Genomic DNA, 17711 nt, shown 5'->3' with positions numbered 1-17711 from the left:
ATGTCCCTCAGAGAAACCGCGGATGGATTATACTACTAAGTAGTATCCGATCCCCATGATATGGGGGTCAGTGATGCATACTGACAGTAGATGTCATTAGCCGTGCATGTACACAGTTGGTTACATGCAGAGGTTAATCCGGTCCCAGGGTCCGGGTTACTCACACAACTAGCTCCAACCAGGGCCGCAGGGCGTAGAACTAGAAGTGCCTTGCACGCTGAGCACATCGAATTTGCCGTTACCCAGCTGCTGAAGCTACCCACAACAAACAGTCGTGGGTGACTACAACATACTGTACCAGAGTTTAGTTCTGATTGTAATACGGTGTCAGTGAATGTGAACTGAACGATGTCAAGAGCTCGCGTGCTTTGCGGGTTGACTTCGAGAGCATGGGCATGGCGCAGTCTCCCTCCGAAGTGTCGGCATGGGATCACGTCAGCGTCCGTTACCCGTCGCCTCGTATGCCATTACTGCAGCACCGTTGTCTACCTTGTCCTTTCATCACAAAATTCCGTTTTTGTCGGACGAAAGTGGACATTCACGGCATTATGGGATGATCCGCAGAGGAATGTCGACCTCGACTGATGGTGATAACTGTCCTCCGAATCTAATATTTCGACAGGTAAATCCACGGTTCTATAGGGATAGGGGGCTAGGCTTAATGGTTAGGAGGGCAGTAGGGGAAGATCGGTGAGGGGGGGGGGGGGGGGAGGATATCTGTGCCGGAAGTACACTACACAATGCACAACTACAAAGTGCCCAGGGAGGTGGAAGAGAGAGCTGAAAGTGCCGATGTCTTTCAATTTCGAGGAAGGGAGGGTCTACTAATACTAAGGGAATGCATGTGACATGGATTGGATGGTCCATTTCACAACACATGCACATCAGACAGTAACTGCGACAGCCGCCACACTGCGTGTGGCGGCTGCGCCGTGCTCCCATTTCAGATCTTCATGTTGAACAAACGGGTGCCTTTGCGGCGCTATATTTCCTTAATTTTTCGACAGAAACTACTAGGAATACTTACATGGGTCGATGAAACCTAAATGACTATCATCGGCGACTGTTTGAGGCATTTCATTGCTTGTGATGCACAAAATGATGTCTTATAAGCAGCTTACCGATGTTCACAGAATTCACAATCACTTGCACAAGCACACAGAATAGGGGAGCTATTCGTTATTCTCACATTAGCGAAACTGCGGGGAAGCCGCCAGGACCGCACCTGGCGGCGCGGTCTCCGGGGCTAATCAGACAGTAACTGCGACCAGCAGCCCCAACGTACAACGTACAGTGTTGGGGCTGCGCCGTTTTGGCATCGATATTTTAATGTTGTACCAAACGGGTGCCGTTCAGGCGCTGTATTTCCTTAATTTTTCAACAAAAACTACTGGGAATACTTACATGGGTCGACTAAACCTAAATGATTCACATCGGCGACTGTTTGATGCATTTCATTGCTTATGATGCAGAAAATGCTGTCTTATAAGGCAAATATCTTCAGCTCACCGATGCTCGCTAAAACTCACAATCACTTGCACATGCGCACACAATGCATTCAGTGCAGTGCATTGACAGCTGTATTACTCGCTACATGATGCATATTCACCGTGCGATGATGCATTATTCATATCCTTTTGCGTCCGTAACGTTGACGTCATTGTTTACGCATGCGTAGATGCGTACTGATGGATATACACGTTCAAAATAGCAGCAAAGCTCTCCACTTGGGCAGACCGCCTACTCCTAAAAAATGTGGAAAATTATGCAGTTTCCAGATAAATTGGTGAGAAGGACCAAGGCAATGGAGTAGTGTATATTTCATTTTATATTGTCACTGTGTTTATGATGGACATTTAGCCATGGTTTATTTGTGAAGTTGCCGTATATGTGGCAATAGGGAGTTGTTCGTGATTCTCACTTGAACGAAACTGCGAGGTAGCCGCCAGGACCCCGCCGCAGAGCGGCGGGTCTCCGGGGCTAATCAGACAGATGCATGGCTCTATTTAGGGCTCTCAAACGGTTAGAATCTAGGTAGAAAGTAGTAACGTGTTAGGGCCTGCCATTAAATTAAACTAGACTCTAACGTTAGGTTCCTACTAGATGTCTAACTGTTAGTACATGCACTAACGTTAGTACTCTCAGTTAGTAGGGGCATAGGGCTAGGCAGGACTTACGATAGCAGTGATCATGGTGATAGAACAGTTCCCTGTTTTCTGGACCTAGTCAATTAAGCATAATTAATATATTTGTTTAATACAAAGATAAATAAATTTCTAGTAGCACAGACTCCAACTCTCCCGTTTTCGACGGGAGATCTCCCGCCGAAAACCCATTTTTGCAAAATCTCCCATTCTCCCGCTTGAGATTTAATTTCTCCCGCCCTGGCTCTGTGTCTCCGTTGGAAAGGATTTCTTACTTATTGTTATTGTATGTTGAAAAAAATAAGCTTCAGTGTCTAGGAAGATAGCACCAGAGAGCATCTAGAACCCTAGGAATTTCGCGCTTCACACACATCAACTTGGAGTCTCCCGTTTGCTAGGGGTTTCAGGCGGGAGAATCTCCAGATCAGAAGGTGCTTTGGGTTGGAGTCTCTCTCTGTAGTAGGCCTAGTGACCATGCATGCAGATTGTAATGTAAGTTATTGCAACAAAAACTAAAGAGTACTTAAAACGTTTAACTAAGATTCACAAGAATAAAGGGAGACCAGCCTGAAACTAACAGTTACTAAGGGATCGTCACTTCATGTTTCTTATTCCAACATTTTTTGTAATTTTTTGTTTTGTTTTTTGGTGAGTATAATGAGGAATCTCTTATGAAACATGAAAGAACATGTAATTATTGGATGAAAATTGGTTTTGAAATGGCTCAGATATAAAAAATGGAGCAATTCAAATAAAAGGTGGGACCCAATTGCACCTTTTATTAGGATTGCCTTAATTGTTTTACTTTGCTTTGGGATTACTTGGACATTCCAAAACTGATTCACATCTAATGATAAACTTTGAATTCCTCTTGAAGAAATAAAGTCTTGTATGCTCTGTATCAAGTGGTTTCTTGGTATCTAGCAGTTGATTCCACTTGATACCAGTTGAATTCAGTTGGACGAATACTAGTTGATACCAGTTGAATGGATACCAGTTGATACCAGTTGATTCTACTCACTGTATTCTAATTTCCATATTGAAACCAGTACCAGTTGCCAACTGGTTTTTCGACCTGGGAAGTTTAAAAGCCCAATCCTCATCTCCACCAGTAAATTTATACTTGCATCAATCAAATTAAACATCTCATAGATGTATGCAATCCACTCACCAACTGTTTGAAATATCTAAGATTTGGGTGGAATTTTCATGGAATAAGACACAGGGCTCTTCTAGCATATATCAGCTGGTTGACAGGCTACCATATTGTGATAACTGTTACTGGCGAGTGCATTTGTTTAATAGTCAATCACATTGGTTTCCATGCCAGATTGTCCCCGAACGGGTATCGGGTATGTCAGTCTTCAAACTGTATTTAAGGAGAGGGAGTCTGTGAAGCAAGATGGAGTCACAGCAGAACATATCCCGACCACATACAGACTGATCTTTGGGTCTATAAAGGGGGAACCCCCCCCCCCCCCCCACTATTTTACAGAGACTCCAACCCCAGGCACCTTCTGATCTCGAGATTCTCCCGCCTGAAACCTGTAGCAAACGGGAGACTCCAAGTTAATGTGCGCGAAGTGCACATCACGAGTGCGAAGTGAGAGAAAAAAAGGTAGAGAAAGAACTCTGTTTATACCCTAACCAGGCCAGGCTTTTTGGCCTGTTCTGTGGCCGGGGGAGGGTTGATTCAACCCCCCGAGATCTCAGCCGTCAATCGTGCATGAAAATTGGCACATACATTACTTTCCATGTAATCTACCAAACTGTAAAAGAAAAAAATTGAATTTTTCATTTTTTATGTTTTATATTGATTAATATGCATGAAATCATAAATTTTGCTCTAATTCAGAAAATGAAGCGAATGGCATCCCAATTTTTGGTGACATTATTCCTTGTAGCATTCCTAACAATGTACCTGAACAAAAAATCTTGTTTCAAACTTAATTTTCTTATGTATTTCTTTGTTTTTCGACCTTTTGTGTTTTTGTTTTTTTCCACAAAACTTATTACAGAACCTATTTTAAGCATAATCATACTAAAATTAATTGATTTCAGCCATTGAAAGTCAAAATAATCATATCTGTTTTGAATAAGGTGAGAAAACTCAATTTGCATAGACTTTGAGCACAAAATCACGTTTTCGAGCCATTTTCGGTCTGGCAAGCGTGTATAAAAGGTTGTCGTAACAGTATGTCCGATATTCGCGAAAATGATGTCACAAGATGTGCAAGTTAAAAGTCAGTGAGCGGCGCGGTCAAAAAAATTCGCGCAGCAGAATGGTCACGGAAAATGTTGAGGGGGGGTTGATTGAACCCCCCAAGCCCTTTTAGGGTTAAACCTAGAAAATATAGAATTCCATTCTTTGACACCTGTAAAACTTATGGATTGCAATCTTGGAGTTGAATAAGTCAAAGGTTTACAAAAATTATTGTGTTCCTGGGTGGGAAATGAGTGGAATGAGGAATTCATTTGGAACATGTTACTGGGCAACATCGGGCAACATCGGGCAACATATTTTGATGATATGAGAACATAAACAACAAAACATTCAGTTTGACCAGATCAAAAATTGGAAGCATCCGAAATTGCACAAAGAGTGGTGAACTTGGACAAATAAGATTACCATTGCTTGAATCTGTTTGTTTTAACCCGTTGAGGACAAGTCCTGAGTGTACTCGGGCAGGTGTCTATGGGAAATATGTGTTGTAGAGAAATCAGTCCATCCTCAATAGGTTGAGATACTGTAAATGTGAAAGTAAGTGAAAATACCGAGAAAGCAATTAATACATGTACCTAAATGACTCAAGATTATGTAAGTGAATACATTGTACAGTGCTCTTCTGTCATTTTTATCAGATTATGTTGTATAGATGTTGCATACAATGTGATTGTAAGAAATTAGACTTAAGCCTCTCAGCAAGAATATGACCCAGATTGTTATGAACCACCATATCACTAAAAGTAGTTCATCGTGGCATTGATGGTGAGCATTTGTCAGAGTAAACTTTAATCACAAATAGAACCACAATGATACATTTAACACCTACTGTTCCCCACCTCTTTTTTTTTTTTACACATGACAGTTGTTTGACTACCAGTCCTACACCTACACTTATCTGTTGGGAGATAAGGACACCAAGGATGCCATCCTTATCGACCCAGTCATTGAACTCGTCAGGAGAGACACCCACCTTCTGGAGGACCTAGGTCTCACTCTTGTCTATGCAAGTAGGTGCTTCGTCACTGTCAAGTCATTCGTGATGCGCATTGTGTATCTTTTATTCCAGCAGAATATCTCCTATCATCATGACTAACTTGGTCCAGGGTAGGAGCAGGGCAACACCAAATGATGAACTCATGCAAGTATTTTCAGCTCACCTAAGTGAACGGCTCATCAAAGTGAGCAAGTGCAGTCATTCATTGTCCAGCATCCATTGTGTGTGTAAGCTTTTTAATTTTTCAGCCTCTTCTTTAAAACCCGACGGCGACAGATTTTCACCAAACTTGGGAGGTAGCATCCCGAGGATTATGGGATCTCATTTTGATCAAATGGGCACAATGCACATTACTTCAAGTTTGCTTTATGGCAGATCCAGGGTTGACTCCCGTGGTAGTGGGAACAAGGTGGAGGCCATTCCGGCCAGGTACAAATGTACCACATTTTGATCTTTGTGAAGATGCATACCCAAATTTTTTATGAACTTGGCAGGAGCTATCTATCACCAGCATGATTGAGTATGCAAATGGACATCACACTCTCCCCCCCCCCCCCCCACCCTCGAGGCCCCCAGGGCCCCCCCCCCCCCCCAAGTTTACTATGATCTTCTTAGGTATCACTCTGCAAGAATGCTTGGAAGGTAAACTTGTGATATTCAGATGGTGCTAACCCTGCTGCGGCTGTTGTTTAACTGCTGGTCAGATAGGCCAAGCAAGGTCACTTTAGACTTTTTTTTCCCCATTTTCAGGTCAGTCATTGCCTTGCATTTGTATTCCTTTTGTCTTTCCTTTTCTACATAGATCTGTTTCTTTCTCTCTCCTACATGTACATGTGGTTTAGAGCTGATGAACTATCTCCATGTTCCCTGGTTTTCTCCTGGTATTTGTACTCATTTTCTCTTTCTCTCTCTCTCTCTCTATCAGTCAACACCCATTGTCATGCCGACCACATAACTGGGACAGGCCTTCTGAAGCAGAAGGTGCCAAGCTGCCAGAGTGTCATCAGCAGGGCGAGTGGGGCCAAGGCCGACATCTTCATTGACGATGGCGACCAAGTCAAGTTTGGTTCTCTGGTGGGTGCCCCGTAATTGACAATTCTACGCTCACTATAGGGCTTATAATTATTGTAGTACCAAAATCTCCACTATTCAGGGTGGAGTGGTATAGGGAAAGTTCAAAGTATTAGTGATTAAATAGCATGCCCTAGCATTTCAACTTACATGAGTGTGTGTGTTTGTGGGGGGGGGAGGGAGTCATTTAGACAGGCACTTTTGACCCATCTATGTACTCCACTGTCCACAGACTCTCGTACTGTAATTTGGCATTGTTTGTGAAAGTCAAATGCTAGAACCACGTCACCTCCCTGCTGGAACTATTAGCAAATCTAAAAAAACCTATGTCATTGCATCTTGAATAATGATGGAAAACAACATCAATTGAGGTATTTGTCTCTCATTAGATATTTGTGTTTGTTCGTTTGTTTGTTTGTCTTGGTTGGTGTTTTTTTTTTCCGGGAAAAAAGGGGGGGGGGGGAGTTTTGGAACAGAAGTACCCAAACAACAATATATGAACAGTAGTGCCAACAGTTGTAAAATATAATATGTGTCATAATTGATCAAGTTGCCCATGTTTAAAATCAAATTAATCTTGTCTGCAATCATCTGTAGGTAGTATGTAATCTACCACTACAGAAGCCCCTATAATACTGCAATTTTACATTTTAAACATCAGGAGGTCTATGAAGGGTCACTGTAAAGAGGGTTGTATTCTCATATATAAGAGGAAAAAGAATGTATATATGAGGACTTATACAGTAATAGAGTGTTACAGGTTATGCAAGGAAACCATTGTGTTATCCCTTTAAAGCACACATGAGATCATAATTCAATCTTAGTCATAAAAGTCATAAGAGTCACATAAATCATGAAATATTACTGTTTGTCTAGAGTGAGCACTTAACAAATATTCCTTGAAACTGAGGGCACTCATTATCAAGTCTGTGAGGAACTCTGAAATACGGCCTAGTCTCAATATATTTTGCACAAGATACGTAATATACAGTATGTATTTAGTTTATGCCACTGAGCATGTGAATCCTGGTGGATAGTACACAGAATACTAATTTAAAAAGACTCATTTGATGTGTTTGTGTGTCATATTCTATCCTGATCATACTAGACAGAAATTTCTCTACTTATAATGACTCTTTGATCGATAACCTATGAGAATCCTTTCTAGATTTGACTGTTTGTGTATACATGTTTGTATTCACATATTTGTTGATTTGATTTTTTTTCTTGGGGGGCAAATACAATTGTACTCTTGCTTTTGGGTTTGTGTTAGAGTTTGTGTGTCCCTTTTGCACCGCTGACAATTAGATTCCTTTCATAACCTGGTGTATTGTGGAGGTGGGCAATTCAGAACTTTCCTGATATTAGTAAAACTGGAAACTTTATTCTGATTGAGCGGGAATAAATAAATTGATATCCAATTAATTTATTGTAGCCCCCCACCCCCAATATTCCAGCTGCTATTTTCTGTACGAAAGTGTACATACTCTTGAGTGACATGGGTTTAGTTCATATGTCATTTATTTATCATAAGGAATCTGAGGTTCTGAAAATTTCATGCAAGATGTTGGGAGATATAATTCTTCAACCATTATTTTGTGATGTTTGCAAAAGGGATATATGACACTTAATAATATTTCTCCAGCTTCCTCACGATAATTTATAGATAACCTTGTTGAAGTTGTCTAGATGACTGAATAATATTTGTTGACCTAAGATGTCTGGGTGTACTGATACTGATGTGGCAACTAATTCAAAGCAAGTCATGAATCAAGTAGCTTTTAATAGATGGCAATGAAAAGGAAGGTTAGCTTGTATCTCATGCTATCAGCCATCCTATTTTGTTGGATGGGATGAGATCACCAGCCACATTACAAGCAAGTGTACGTGCACATGAGTGTATCCTACTATCTGTTTTACGTGAACTAATAGATAACTCTCAGTGTTTGTCGTGATTGAAAATCCTTCAAGAATCACTGTGCAAACTCGAGATTGGTCTTGATAGAACCATTTGTGATAAGATGGAGCACATGCAATGCACACATAAACAATTGGATGTATTATGAGCTGGCCACATAGACAAAACAAGCAGTTGACCTACTGGGCATTTGTTTGAGGATTTACTGATTACCTTCTGTAGAGATTTCAGTTTTCAAAGTGCATTGTTTTATGTCAGTCATCATGTTGTTTAACCCATCAAGTCTATGCTTAACTTTGCTGTGGAAGTGATCATCCCTCCTTGATTTAATCTGGAAGACTTGCTGGAATTTGATGAACTTCATTCAACCCCTACAGTACCAGAAGAATGTGCCAAAATGTGCAAACTTGATACAAAGAATTATTTACTTTAATCATGAAATATTTGTGGTCAATGTATAAAGAATCTATCACATATTTAGTTCTTGCTGGCTTTTTATGACTACAGTACATCAAAAACAAAACAAAACAATAAATAATGGTTTATGACCAGGATAAGGCTCAAATGAAAGGAAGTTCTTTATCCTGCCTTTATAAACTACTGTAAAGCAAGAAATATTTGCAAATTGCCACTGGCATTTAATGCATAAAAACAAGAATGATCAAGTGCATTTTGACTTTAAGCAAATGTTGGCCCTCTCGAAATTCATAAAACTAAATTGCAGGCGAGGGTTTCTGGCTTTAAAGTAACGATGAATGATAAAGATTATGATAAAACCACAGAATTGTGGTGTCTGGCACACGATGGGTCAAGAGCTCTGTTTTTATCCTCTATCATCCTCATGCTTTGATACTAAATCCAACTGCTGTTCCGTTTGAAGGCTCTTGATGTTGTGGCAACACCTGGTCACACGAATGGCTGCGTGACTTACGTTCTGCGCAACTTGTCAGGAAAGCCGGTGATGGCATTCACAGGAGACGCTATCCTCATCAGGGGCTGTGGGAGGACTGACTTCCAACAAGGTACAGTGTGTGCACTAACCAGGCCAGTACGCACAAGAACAGACTGAAGTTATCAGCTACATTTTAAAGCCATTCTGTGCTGAACTGATGATGTAGTGTGCGGACAGGATGATGTAATCTAATTTGTTTTTTTGATCACCTATTTCAGCCTTACTTTTCTATAAGCAGCACGCAAAGTTAATTTCAACATTGCTCCACAGGCATAATCTGTTGCACTATTTTATCATTATGATGATGATGATGATGATGATGATGATGATGATGATGATGATGATGATGATGATGATGATGATGATGATTATTATAGAACAATGATTTAATGTGAGGGATAAAATTTTGGTGTCATGATTTAATGTCAAAAATGGGTCTGGAATTTCCGTGTAGATTTGAGACGCAATGAGACATTAGTGAGGCACTAAAATAATAATGATAATAATTTGAAATCTACTTGCATATTGTGTGGTTTTTATAGGAATATGCCCAACTGCACATAACAGCCATGACCTCTGTAATTTGCATAATATCTTCAATCTGTAATGGTTGCAACATATTGTTTCTTGGAAACAAAAGGTCCATAAGCTTCTGATTTTGTGGTCTTGTTGCTTGAATATCACTCTCTTAAAACCAACTCTTAACACAGATTACGGTTGTGCTGTAATGATATTGAAATGGATCATGTTTATCTTACATGTATCGCACATATCTAAAGCAAATGTAATATGCTATAAACTTGCCCTTTGATTTGATACTAAAGTAAACAAAATGTGTGAGCTCACCTACTTTCTGGACCTGTATAACTAAATGCCATAGTTCCATTCTCTCGTGATGAAATGCTATCGGTGCGAAGTCTCAAAATTTTGGAAAAAGTTAAGCAAACAAAAGGTTAATTTGAATCGAAAAACAAAAAAATGAGTGCTTCCAGGTATTTCATAATTTGCTACCACAGAATTAGAAAAATGTTCCAAATTTGTTGACTTTTTCCAGGTAAGATTGAGTCAGGAAATGATGCCATTGAGTAGTAGACTCAGATTTTGTGTGTGCAAAGTAACTGTAGACACAGTAATTTGGAAGTCTTTTTATTTACATGAATTTCACTACTGGACTGATATTAGATAATGATAATGATAACAATAATAATCTCCTGTTATACAAATATGCCTTATATCATCTCCAGGGTAAGAGACCATTGACATATCCCCTGAAAAGGAATTGTGCTTATAGTTATACACTCTTTATCTCATTTTGTCACTGGTTCTCGATTGCAATTTCAACCACTGGCCAAATTTTGTTCATTCTTCTATTAATCGATTGATGCATACTTCATACTGCAGGTCCTACATGTCTTGTGTTACTACAGTGTATTAGAAAAGAAACCAAGTATAGGGATACTATATCAATGATTAATGACAGTTTCATTATCTCCTTTGCTATAGGCTGTTCCTCCAGGTTGTATGACTCTGTCCATGGGAAGATCCTTAGCCTGCCACCAGACACAGTACTATATCCTGCTCATGATTACACAGGTAAAAATGTATAATTGTTATGTAGGCCCATTTTTAGTGGAGCAAGAGTAGTTTAACTTCACCTTTCTTCTTCATGTACCCTTAATCGTATGTCCCATCTGATCATGAAGTGGAGTAAGGGGTTGCTAGATTTCATTAGATTTGTCCATGTGTGTATAGTTTCTTTAAAAAGACTCAATGGCCTGAATTCACGAAGGTGGTTTAAACTTAGACCGTGGTACAAATTTAGACCATGGTCTAAAATAAGCGTTAAATAGGCATACCAATACATGCGCGCATCAATACACGTTTTTTTACTGGATGCCCGTTAGCATACGCAGTCTGTCAATCATATCTACACCGAAGAAATATACATAAACCATGGTTTAAATTGAGACCACCTTCGTGAATTCGGGCCAAGGTATCTAAACTTGCAAATTTGTATGTTTCATGTGTGGCAATAACATAATCTGAGATTGGGGATTATGAGGTCATTTATGAATGTATCAAGCTATTAAAGAGGCCCATAGTTTAATGAGCAATGTATGCAATTTCTGGAAACTTGACGGGAGGACAAACCACACAGATCTTTTCACCTGTGAGTGGGGTTTCCATAAAGATCTTGGAGTGTCGGTCAGTTGTCAAGGCCATCTTCATAAATGGTATTCTTTCGAAAAATTGGCAGAAAAGAAAAAAAATGAGCAGAATTTATTCAAACTTAGTGTAGGATTAAATGTGTTACAGCTCAAAGCTCAAAGGTACATGTATGAGTCATTCCATTCAACTGAGATGTACACATTCAACTGATTTTCACCAAACTTGGTACATAGATTGTAGGGATATGGGGCATTGATAAATTGGTCAAAATCTCAGACACTTCATATGGTGTATTCATCTTTTCTTTCTTGGGTCATCTGCTTCATGTCATGCAAAGTCTTAGTTATCTCTCAACTCCATGATCCTGATTGATCGAGGAGACCTACCCCTTCAGTTATTGCATGATGTAACCTTTCGATAAGTAGGTACCACTTTTTTTTTCCAATATACAACTGTCAAGTGATTGTAGAATTGATGCACATTGGCAGAAATTTACACACTGTCAGTTAGATGAAAAGAATTAGTCAATTGATTATGCAAAATTGGACTGCACCTATGCCCATGGCATATCACAGATGCCAGCAGACATCAAATGATGAAAGGGAGTTTAGACATGCATGTGAAAAGTGTGGCTATTTTGTGCTTATTGTAGTCCATGGACTAAATTTAAACCATGGAAACAATGTGAGTTATCTCTGTGAATTTGGGCCATTGTGAAAAAAAAAGAAGAAAAGAAGCAAAAACAAACAAACATACCGAAAGAAAAATAGCATCACTTACACCAGGAAGCAGTGCCCCTCCAGCTTGGCACAAGCCAAGGGAACTTTTTGCTCCCAGGGAGCCATCAAGTCAGTGACCCAGTTTATATTTCTAGGGTGCCACTTCGGGTTTCATCAGCTACAGTCGTAACAAGCAAAAACAAAGAAAGCCTTCGGTGCATCAGCCCCCCCCCCCCCCCCCTCCCCCCCCCCCCCCCCCACTTCTGCTTTTCTTCAGCTGACAAGCAAAGAAAAACAATGCCTTACCCGCGCTCACACTTTTCAAGGTTTCATTGGTTTGGTACAAAAAGGAGGGGCCCTATTTAAGTGGTTACACCCTATGTATTCCTATGTAATGTGCAAATAAGTGGAAGGGGGGGGGGGGGAGGGGCAAGCCCCTGGTTCAGCTGACCCTTTGATCCCAGCACAAGTCTCAGTAAGGTGACATAAGAGGGACATTTTTTTGTGCTTTACTCCTGAATTTGTCATTGTTTGTGCAGCAGATTGAATTGCATAACATTGTACAATCAAATAGATGTGGTAACCCCTCTAGTTCAGAGATATGACATAGGACATTGGGACCTTGGAAAAAGACCTTACTCATGATAAGTATTTGCTTTGGTGTTCTGTGGAGTAATAAGCCGTATTGTGAATGCTTTTTTTTACTTCTTCAATCCCCCATGTGTACAGGTCAAACAAAGACCACAGTGAATGAGGAACTTCTCTACAATCCGAGACTGACCAAGTCCAAAGAAGAATTCATCAAAGTAATGGAAGAGCTCAACCTGCCCTACCCCAAGGCGATTGGTGAGTTGCCACTTGTCCTATCTGCATGTATGTATGTATATACATACATGTATGTACAGTATGTACAATGTATGTAAGTGTGTTTATTCATTAGTTGGTTTTTTTTTTCCTTTTCTTCTCATTCTGGATTTGTCAATGTTGTCAAGCTATTGCATACAATTACCATATAATTATGTTGTGTATGTGTCGTGCAAAGTGCAAATATTTGGTTTTATGATTGCGTTGTTATTGAAATGCTACCTGTGCATTACTGTTTGGATTTATGGAATTATCGTACCGTGCACTCCTGTTATAAAGAAGTCCTCGGGACCGGAGGCTTTCTTTTATTATAACAAAATTTAGTTGTAACCAAACATTGTAGTGTATAAAGATATATAGATGATAATTTTGGGGTCTGAATTTTGATTTTGTTGTAATGATAATTTCACTATAACCATGGTTATAGTAACAGGGAGTGCACTGTACTGTAAATCAAAAAATGTTCGCGTGCATTTTAATTTCGCGAATTTCGCGAGCGCCAAGATTCGCGAAATTAAAATGCACGCGAAATTTCTTATCTACACTATATGCATTGAACGCAAGAGGCAATTTTTGAAAATTTCTTGCCACGAAAAAGGCCGTGGGCTCCAATTCGCGAAAATTTCGTGCCGCGAATATATCATGTTTTACAGTATTTGATAGCGAACATATGAATGTAATAAATGATGTAAATATTCTGCATTATGCATTAAGTGTTCTACAAGGAAAGGTTTTAAAACATGCTGTCATGCCAGAACCTGTTAGCAGAAGCCCATGTATGGATATGATGTCAAACACTAAATAAGATGGTTTTTTTTGTGTGTTGTGCATGGTTATGTGGTTTCATGACTGTATTAACCCGTTGAGGACAGACTGATTTTGCTACAACATGCATTTCCCACAAACAACACCTGCCCGAGTATACTTGGGACTCGTCCTCAACGGGTAAAAATGTAAATGTATTAAAAAATGGAATGCAGTCAAGTTACTTCACATGATGTTTCAACTTACATGTATTTGTAAGAATTTTGATTAGACAGTGCTGTTTTATTCCTCATACCTTTCAGTAATATGAAAATAATGAGATGGTAATAGAAGTCGTAATGTAATGATCATCATTGTGATGATGGTGATAATACATTAGTTATGGTGATAATAGTAATGCTAGAAGCAATAATGATGATTATAATAGTACTTAGCCATATAGTCTTACTTTGTTCTTGTGAGCTGGACAACATATATCTCATTGGCTGAAGTGCAGTCAGTTTGCTATCATACAACTAGTGCAGTTCAGTTATCTATTGTCAGGTCAGTATGTTATTGCCTCATACTACATGCAGACAACTTTTACACATTCATATTGCTGTTGATGCCATTTCTAAAATTTGTGGTTCTCATTTATTCTCCTTGTATCCCTACCTCTCCACAGATCGAGCACTTCCAGCTAATTTGGTGTGTGGCGTCGTGGATGAAGGCTACTGAGCAGAGTCCAGCAGATCAAACACACACAGAGGAGTGGAATGAGGAATGAATCAAATATGGCTGTGCACTCAAAAAATAGTGTCGTGTCTTGCAATAGTCTTTGATAGACATGGGCAGGAGATATCCTGCTATGAACACATCTTCTAAAACCTTGATAAAGAGCTGATATGAATTTATGCACCAAGTGCCTTTTTAAAATTCTTTTTTTGAACAGTGTGAGATCAAATGTATACCAGGTAAACAAGACATCTGAATTTATTGTGTCTAATGTTTTATATCACACTCTAATGGAGTATAGACCTAATTTGCTGCATCTAAAGATGTATAGACTTTGTTTCGCTGCATCTAAAGAGAAACAGTTGTCACAATGCTGGGAAAAGTCCAAACAGAATCCAGCAGAGTACCTGATTTGTAATGACTTGCTTGAGCCCAACCAATGTTACAAATCCAAAGAAGGGCAAATTCTTTCAAACAGCATCCGGAAAAAAACCAGAAAAGAAGTCTTGGGTTGTTGTTCCTATTTTATTAATTTTTTGCTTTTGGGTCATAGCTCTAACTCACAGATATATATTTTTCAAAATTCATTGTCTGTGATTGTTACTTGTAGTGTGTGTCTAAAGAGTTAGTAACCATGGGAATCTAGGTTGAAGTGTGAAGAATTTTTACACCGAAATGACAATTTTATCATGTTAAAGACTATAAAGTGTTTCACCTTTTAATTCATAGCAAAGAGAAAAAAGCGTACATTGCCAATCATGTTGTGGGATATACCATATGCCCCCAAAGAAATTACAATTGGACTTTCTGCATGACAACTTTAAAGAAAGTCTGAAACACCCAGTAACTTATTACCTACATGTAAATCTTACAGAAAACCCCATCCGATTTGCTTCAGTGGTCAGAGAGAAATGAAGATCTTTACAGAGCATGTCAGGAATCCCTCCCCTCTGAGTTTTGTCCATTGTGTTCACACCTTACAAATACACAGTTGTTCGTTGTGATTTCGCACAAAATCTCTTGAAAGAGTGACTGCTTGTGTCTTTTCATTTCAACTAACTAAATGAATGATTCGTTTCATCAAAAAGGGAGCAGATTTGAGTTTACAAGCAGTGGTAAGGTGTTGAAAATGAATGATGAAAGAAAGATTAAATTATAAATTCATGGAAAATTTGATGAGCTCTTCCTCCTTTTTGGCTTTCTGTGTTCTGTTCTTTTGTTCTTGTTTTTTCCCTCATTTGTCGTCAAGATAATCATTATTAATAATATTTATGTACTTGCATATTTATTATATGTTTCTATAGTGTTATAATATCATGCACAACATTTGAATTCATTTTTTTATTGTCCTGTCAGTTGAGAGCAAAATAATTTCATTAAGATGGATGCCAAGAACATCAAAGTGCTAAACTTGGAAGAAACGATCCCATGACATGCTTTACAAAAACCCTCATTTCTTTGTGACCACTCACTCAACCAAATTGAATGGGGTTTTCTCCAACATATCGGTAAGAAGTTATAGTTTCTTACCCTGAAATAGCATTCAGATTGTTTGATCATTTTGACAGTTATGAAGGCAGAAATGCGATTGTAATTTTTTTTTAGACATACTGTGTATGTTGTATTAAAGTCTTTCATCTTTCAGTTGCTTTTTGATACCAGTGTAGATGCGATTTCTACTATGCAATTATGTTTAACTGAAACTGGATTAAAGTTTAAGGAAAAAAATAAACAAACATGTGCACACACAAACACAAAATCTTTCATCCTGTTAAAAAGTGGCTACAGTATGCAAATATATGATGAAAAAAATCCTTCAAAGGAACTTCTTGTTTAATAGCAGCATGTGAATATCTTGGCATATTACACAAACTGTCTCATGTTATACGATATTATTTGTCTTCTGTCTTGATAGATGTAACAGTTATTTTGTTTAACCATGTAAAGGAAATGGACAGAAATTGTCCTTATCATTTTCATTTTCTTTTTTTGTTTTTCCAGCATTATTTTGTGTAGACATTGATATTGATATTTCCATGGTTAGTGTTTTCCGCGGTAACAAAATATATTATGGCAAGTTTTCTCAGTTATGCGCTGAATATTCAGGGCTTGATTAAAAACCTCTTGCTGATAATGCAGACTTAAAGAAGAGATGGAAAATGAGAGGAGCTATAGCTGAAGCCAGAGCTTGATAATGCTCACAAAGCCCAGTGCTTGAGAAAAACCAACCAATGGGCATTTTACACCATTGTGGAACCAATGCCCAGTCATCTTTATGTATAAGAACCGGAAACTGAAAGGGGGGGGGGGGGGGGGGGTAGTGAGTAATATACGTGACAAACAGGCAGTGAACGAGTCATTGTTGTTGGCTGAGCAGGCTGTAATATGAAGTATATCCTGCTAGCTTTTATGGCTCATTCGGAGACATAGCTTGTTTACATTCTCATTCTCTCTCTCTCTCTCTTTTCATTATATGTTGTTGCATAGTTACTTGTGGCTGTGTTTGAATCCATGGATGAGTTGTAACCATTTAGTAAAGTCACTCATAAATCACATATTTGATTAAAGTACATTATTAAAGATTTTTTTCCTTTTTATGTGAAGTGAGTTGTGAAGATGTGAGTTTGCAGCATTGTCATAAGTTCCTCACATCTTTGTCTTTAGTTCCTTGCATTCCTTCACTAATGCTGTTTAAGTATCAATTTCTCTGCAGAATGATAGTGTTTATATACATGTTTGTATTTTTAACATTTGTTAAAGGTGCATTTGGCAATGCATCCACGAATATATAATCCAAGTTCGTTTGGCAATTTACCACTTAATCATACCGACATAGCAGTGTGCTATGTTTGGGTAGAAACTTTTGACAATGACTCGAGCTGCTGTCTGCAAAATGTCTGCATATTTGAGCCTGGTATTATCTTTCCTAATCAGTACTATGAACATTTTAACCCTTAGAGTGAGAGAAATGCAAATAAAGACGATCGACCCCCAAGTAGTGTGACAAATGTACACACAATTCTTAATCAAATAGATGAAGATCATGGAAGCATTTGGACATGGGAGGCATTTATTAGCTCTGTGAGGCGGTGATTTTCAGGTTGCACAAGTGGAGCACTCCTTTTGTTATATCGCATTCTTATCTTTTGTTTGAAAATCCATCATGAATCATAT

General features: G+C 38.8%; 1 protein-coding gene across 1 annotated transcript; it reads left to right on the top strand.

Moving 5' to 3' along the window:
• Positions 1-531: 531 nt before the first annotated feature.
• On the top strand, positions 532-16840 carry LOC139743254 (persulfide dioxygenase ETHE1, mitochondrial-like). Its single transcript, XM_071653750.1, has 7 exons — positions 532-622; positions 5234-5378; positions 6291-6439; positions 9235-9376; positions 10810-10899; positions 12924-13040; positions 14488-16840. The coding sequence occupies exons 1-7, from the start codon at positions 554-556 to the stop codon at positions 14538-14540; spliced, it is 765 nt and encodes a 254-aa protein (XP_071509851.1). The 5' UTR covers positions 532-553; the 3' UTR covers positions 14541-16840.
• Positions 16841-17711: the final 871 nt, after the last annotated feature.

Source organism: Diadema antillarum, unplaced genomic scaffold (assembly GCF_040938485.1).
Source record: "Diadema antillarum isolate AM-2024a unplaced genomic scaffold, OU_Dant_1.0 seq00001061_RagTag, whole genome shotgun sequence".
Classification (NCBI taxonomy): Eukaryota; Metazoa; Echinodermata; class Echinoidea; order Diadematoida; family Diadematidae; genus Diadema; species Diadema antillarum.
Note: the sequence above shows the minus strand (reverse complement) of the source record. Positions and strands in the feature narration are given on the sequence as shown.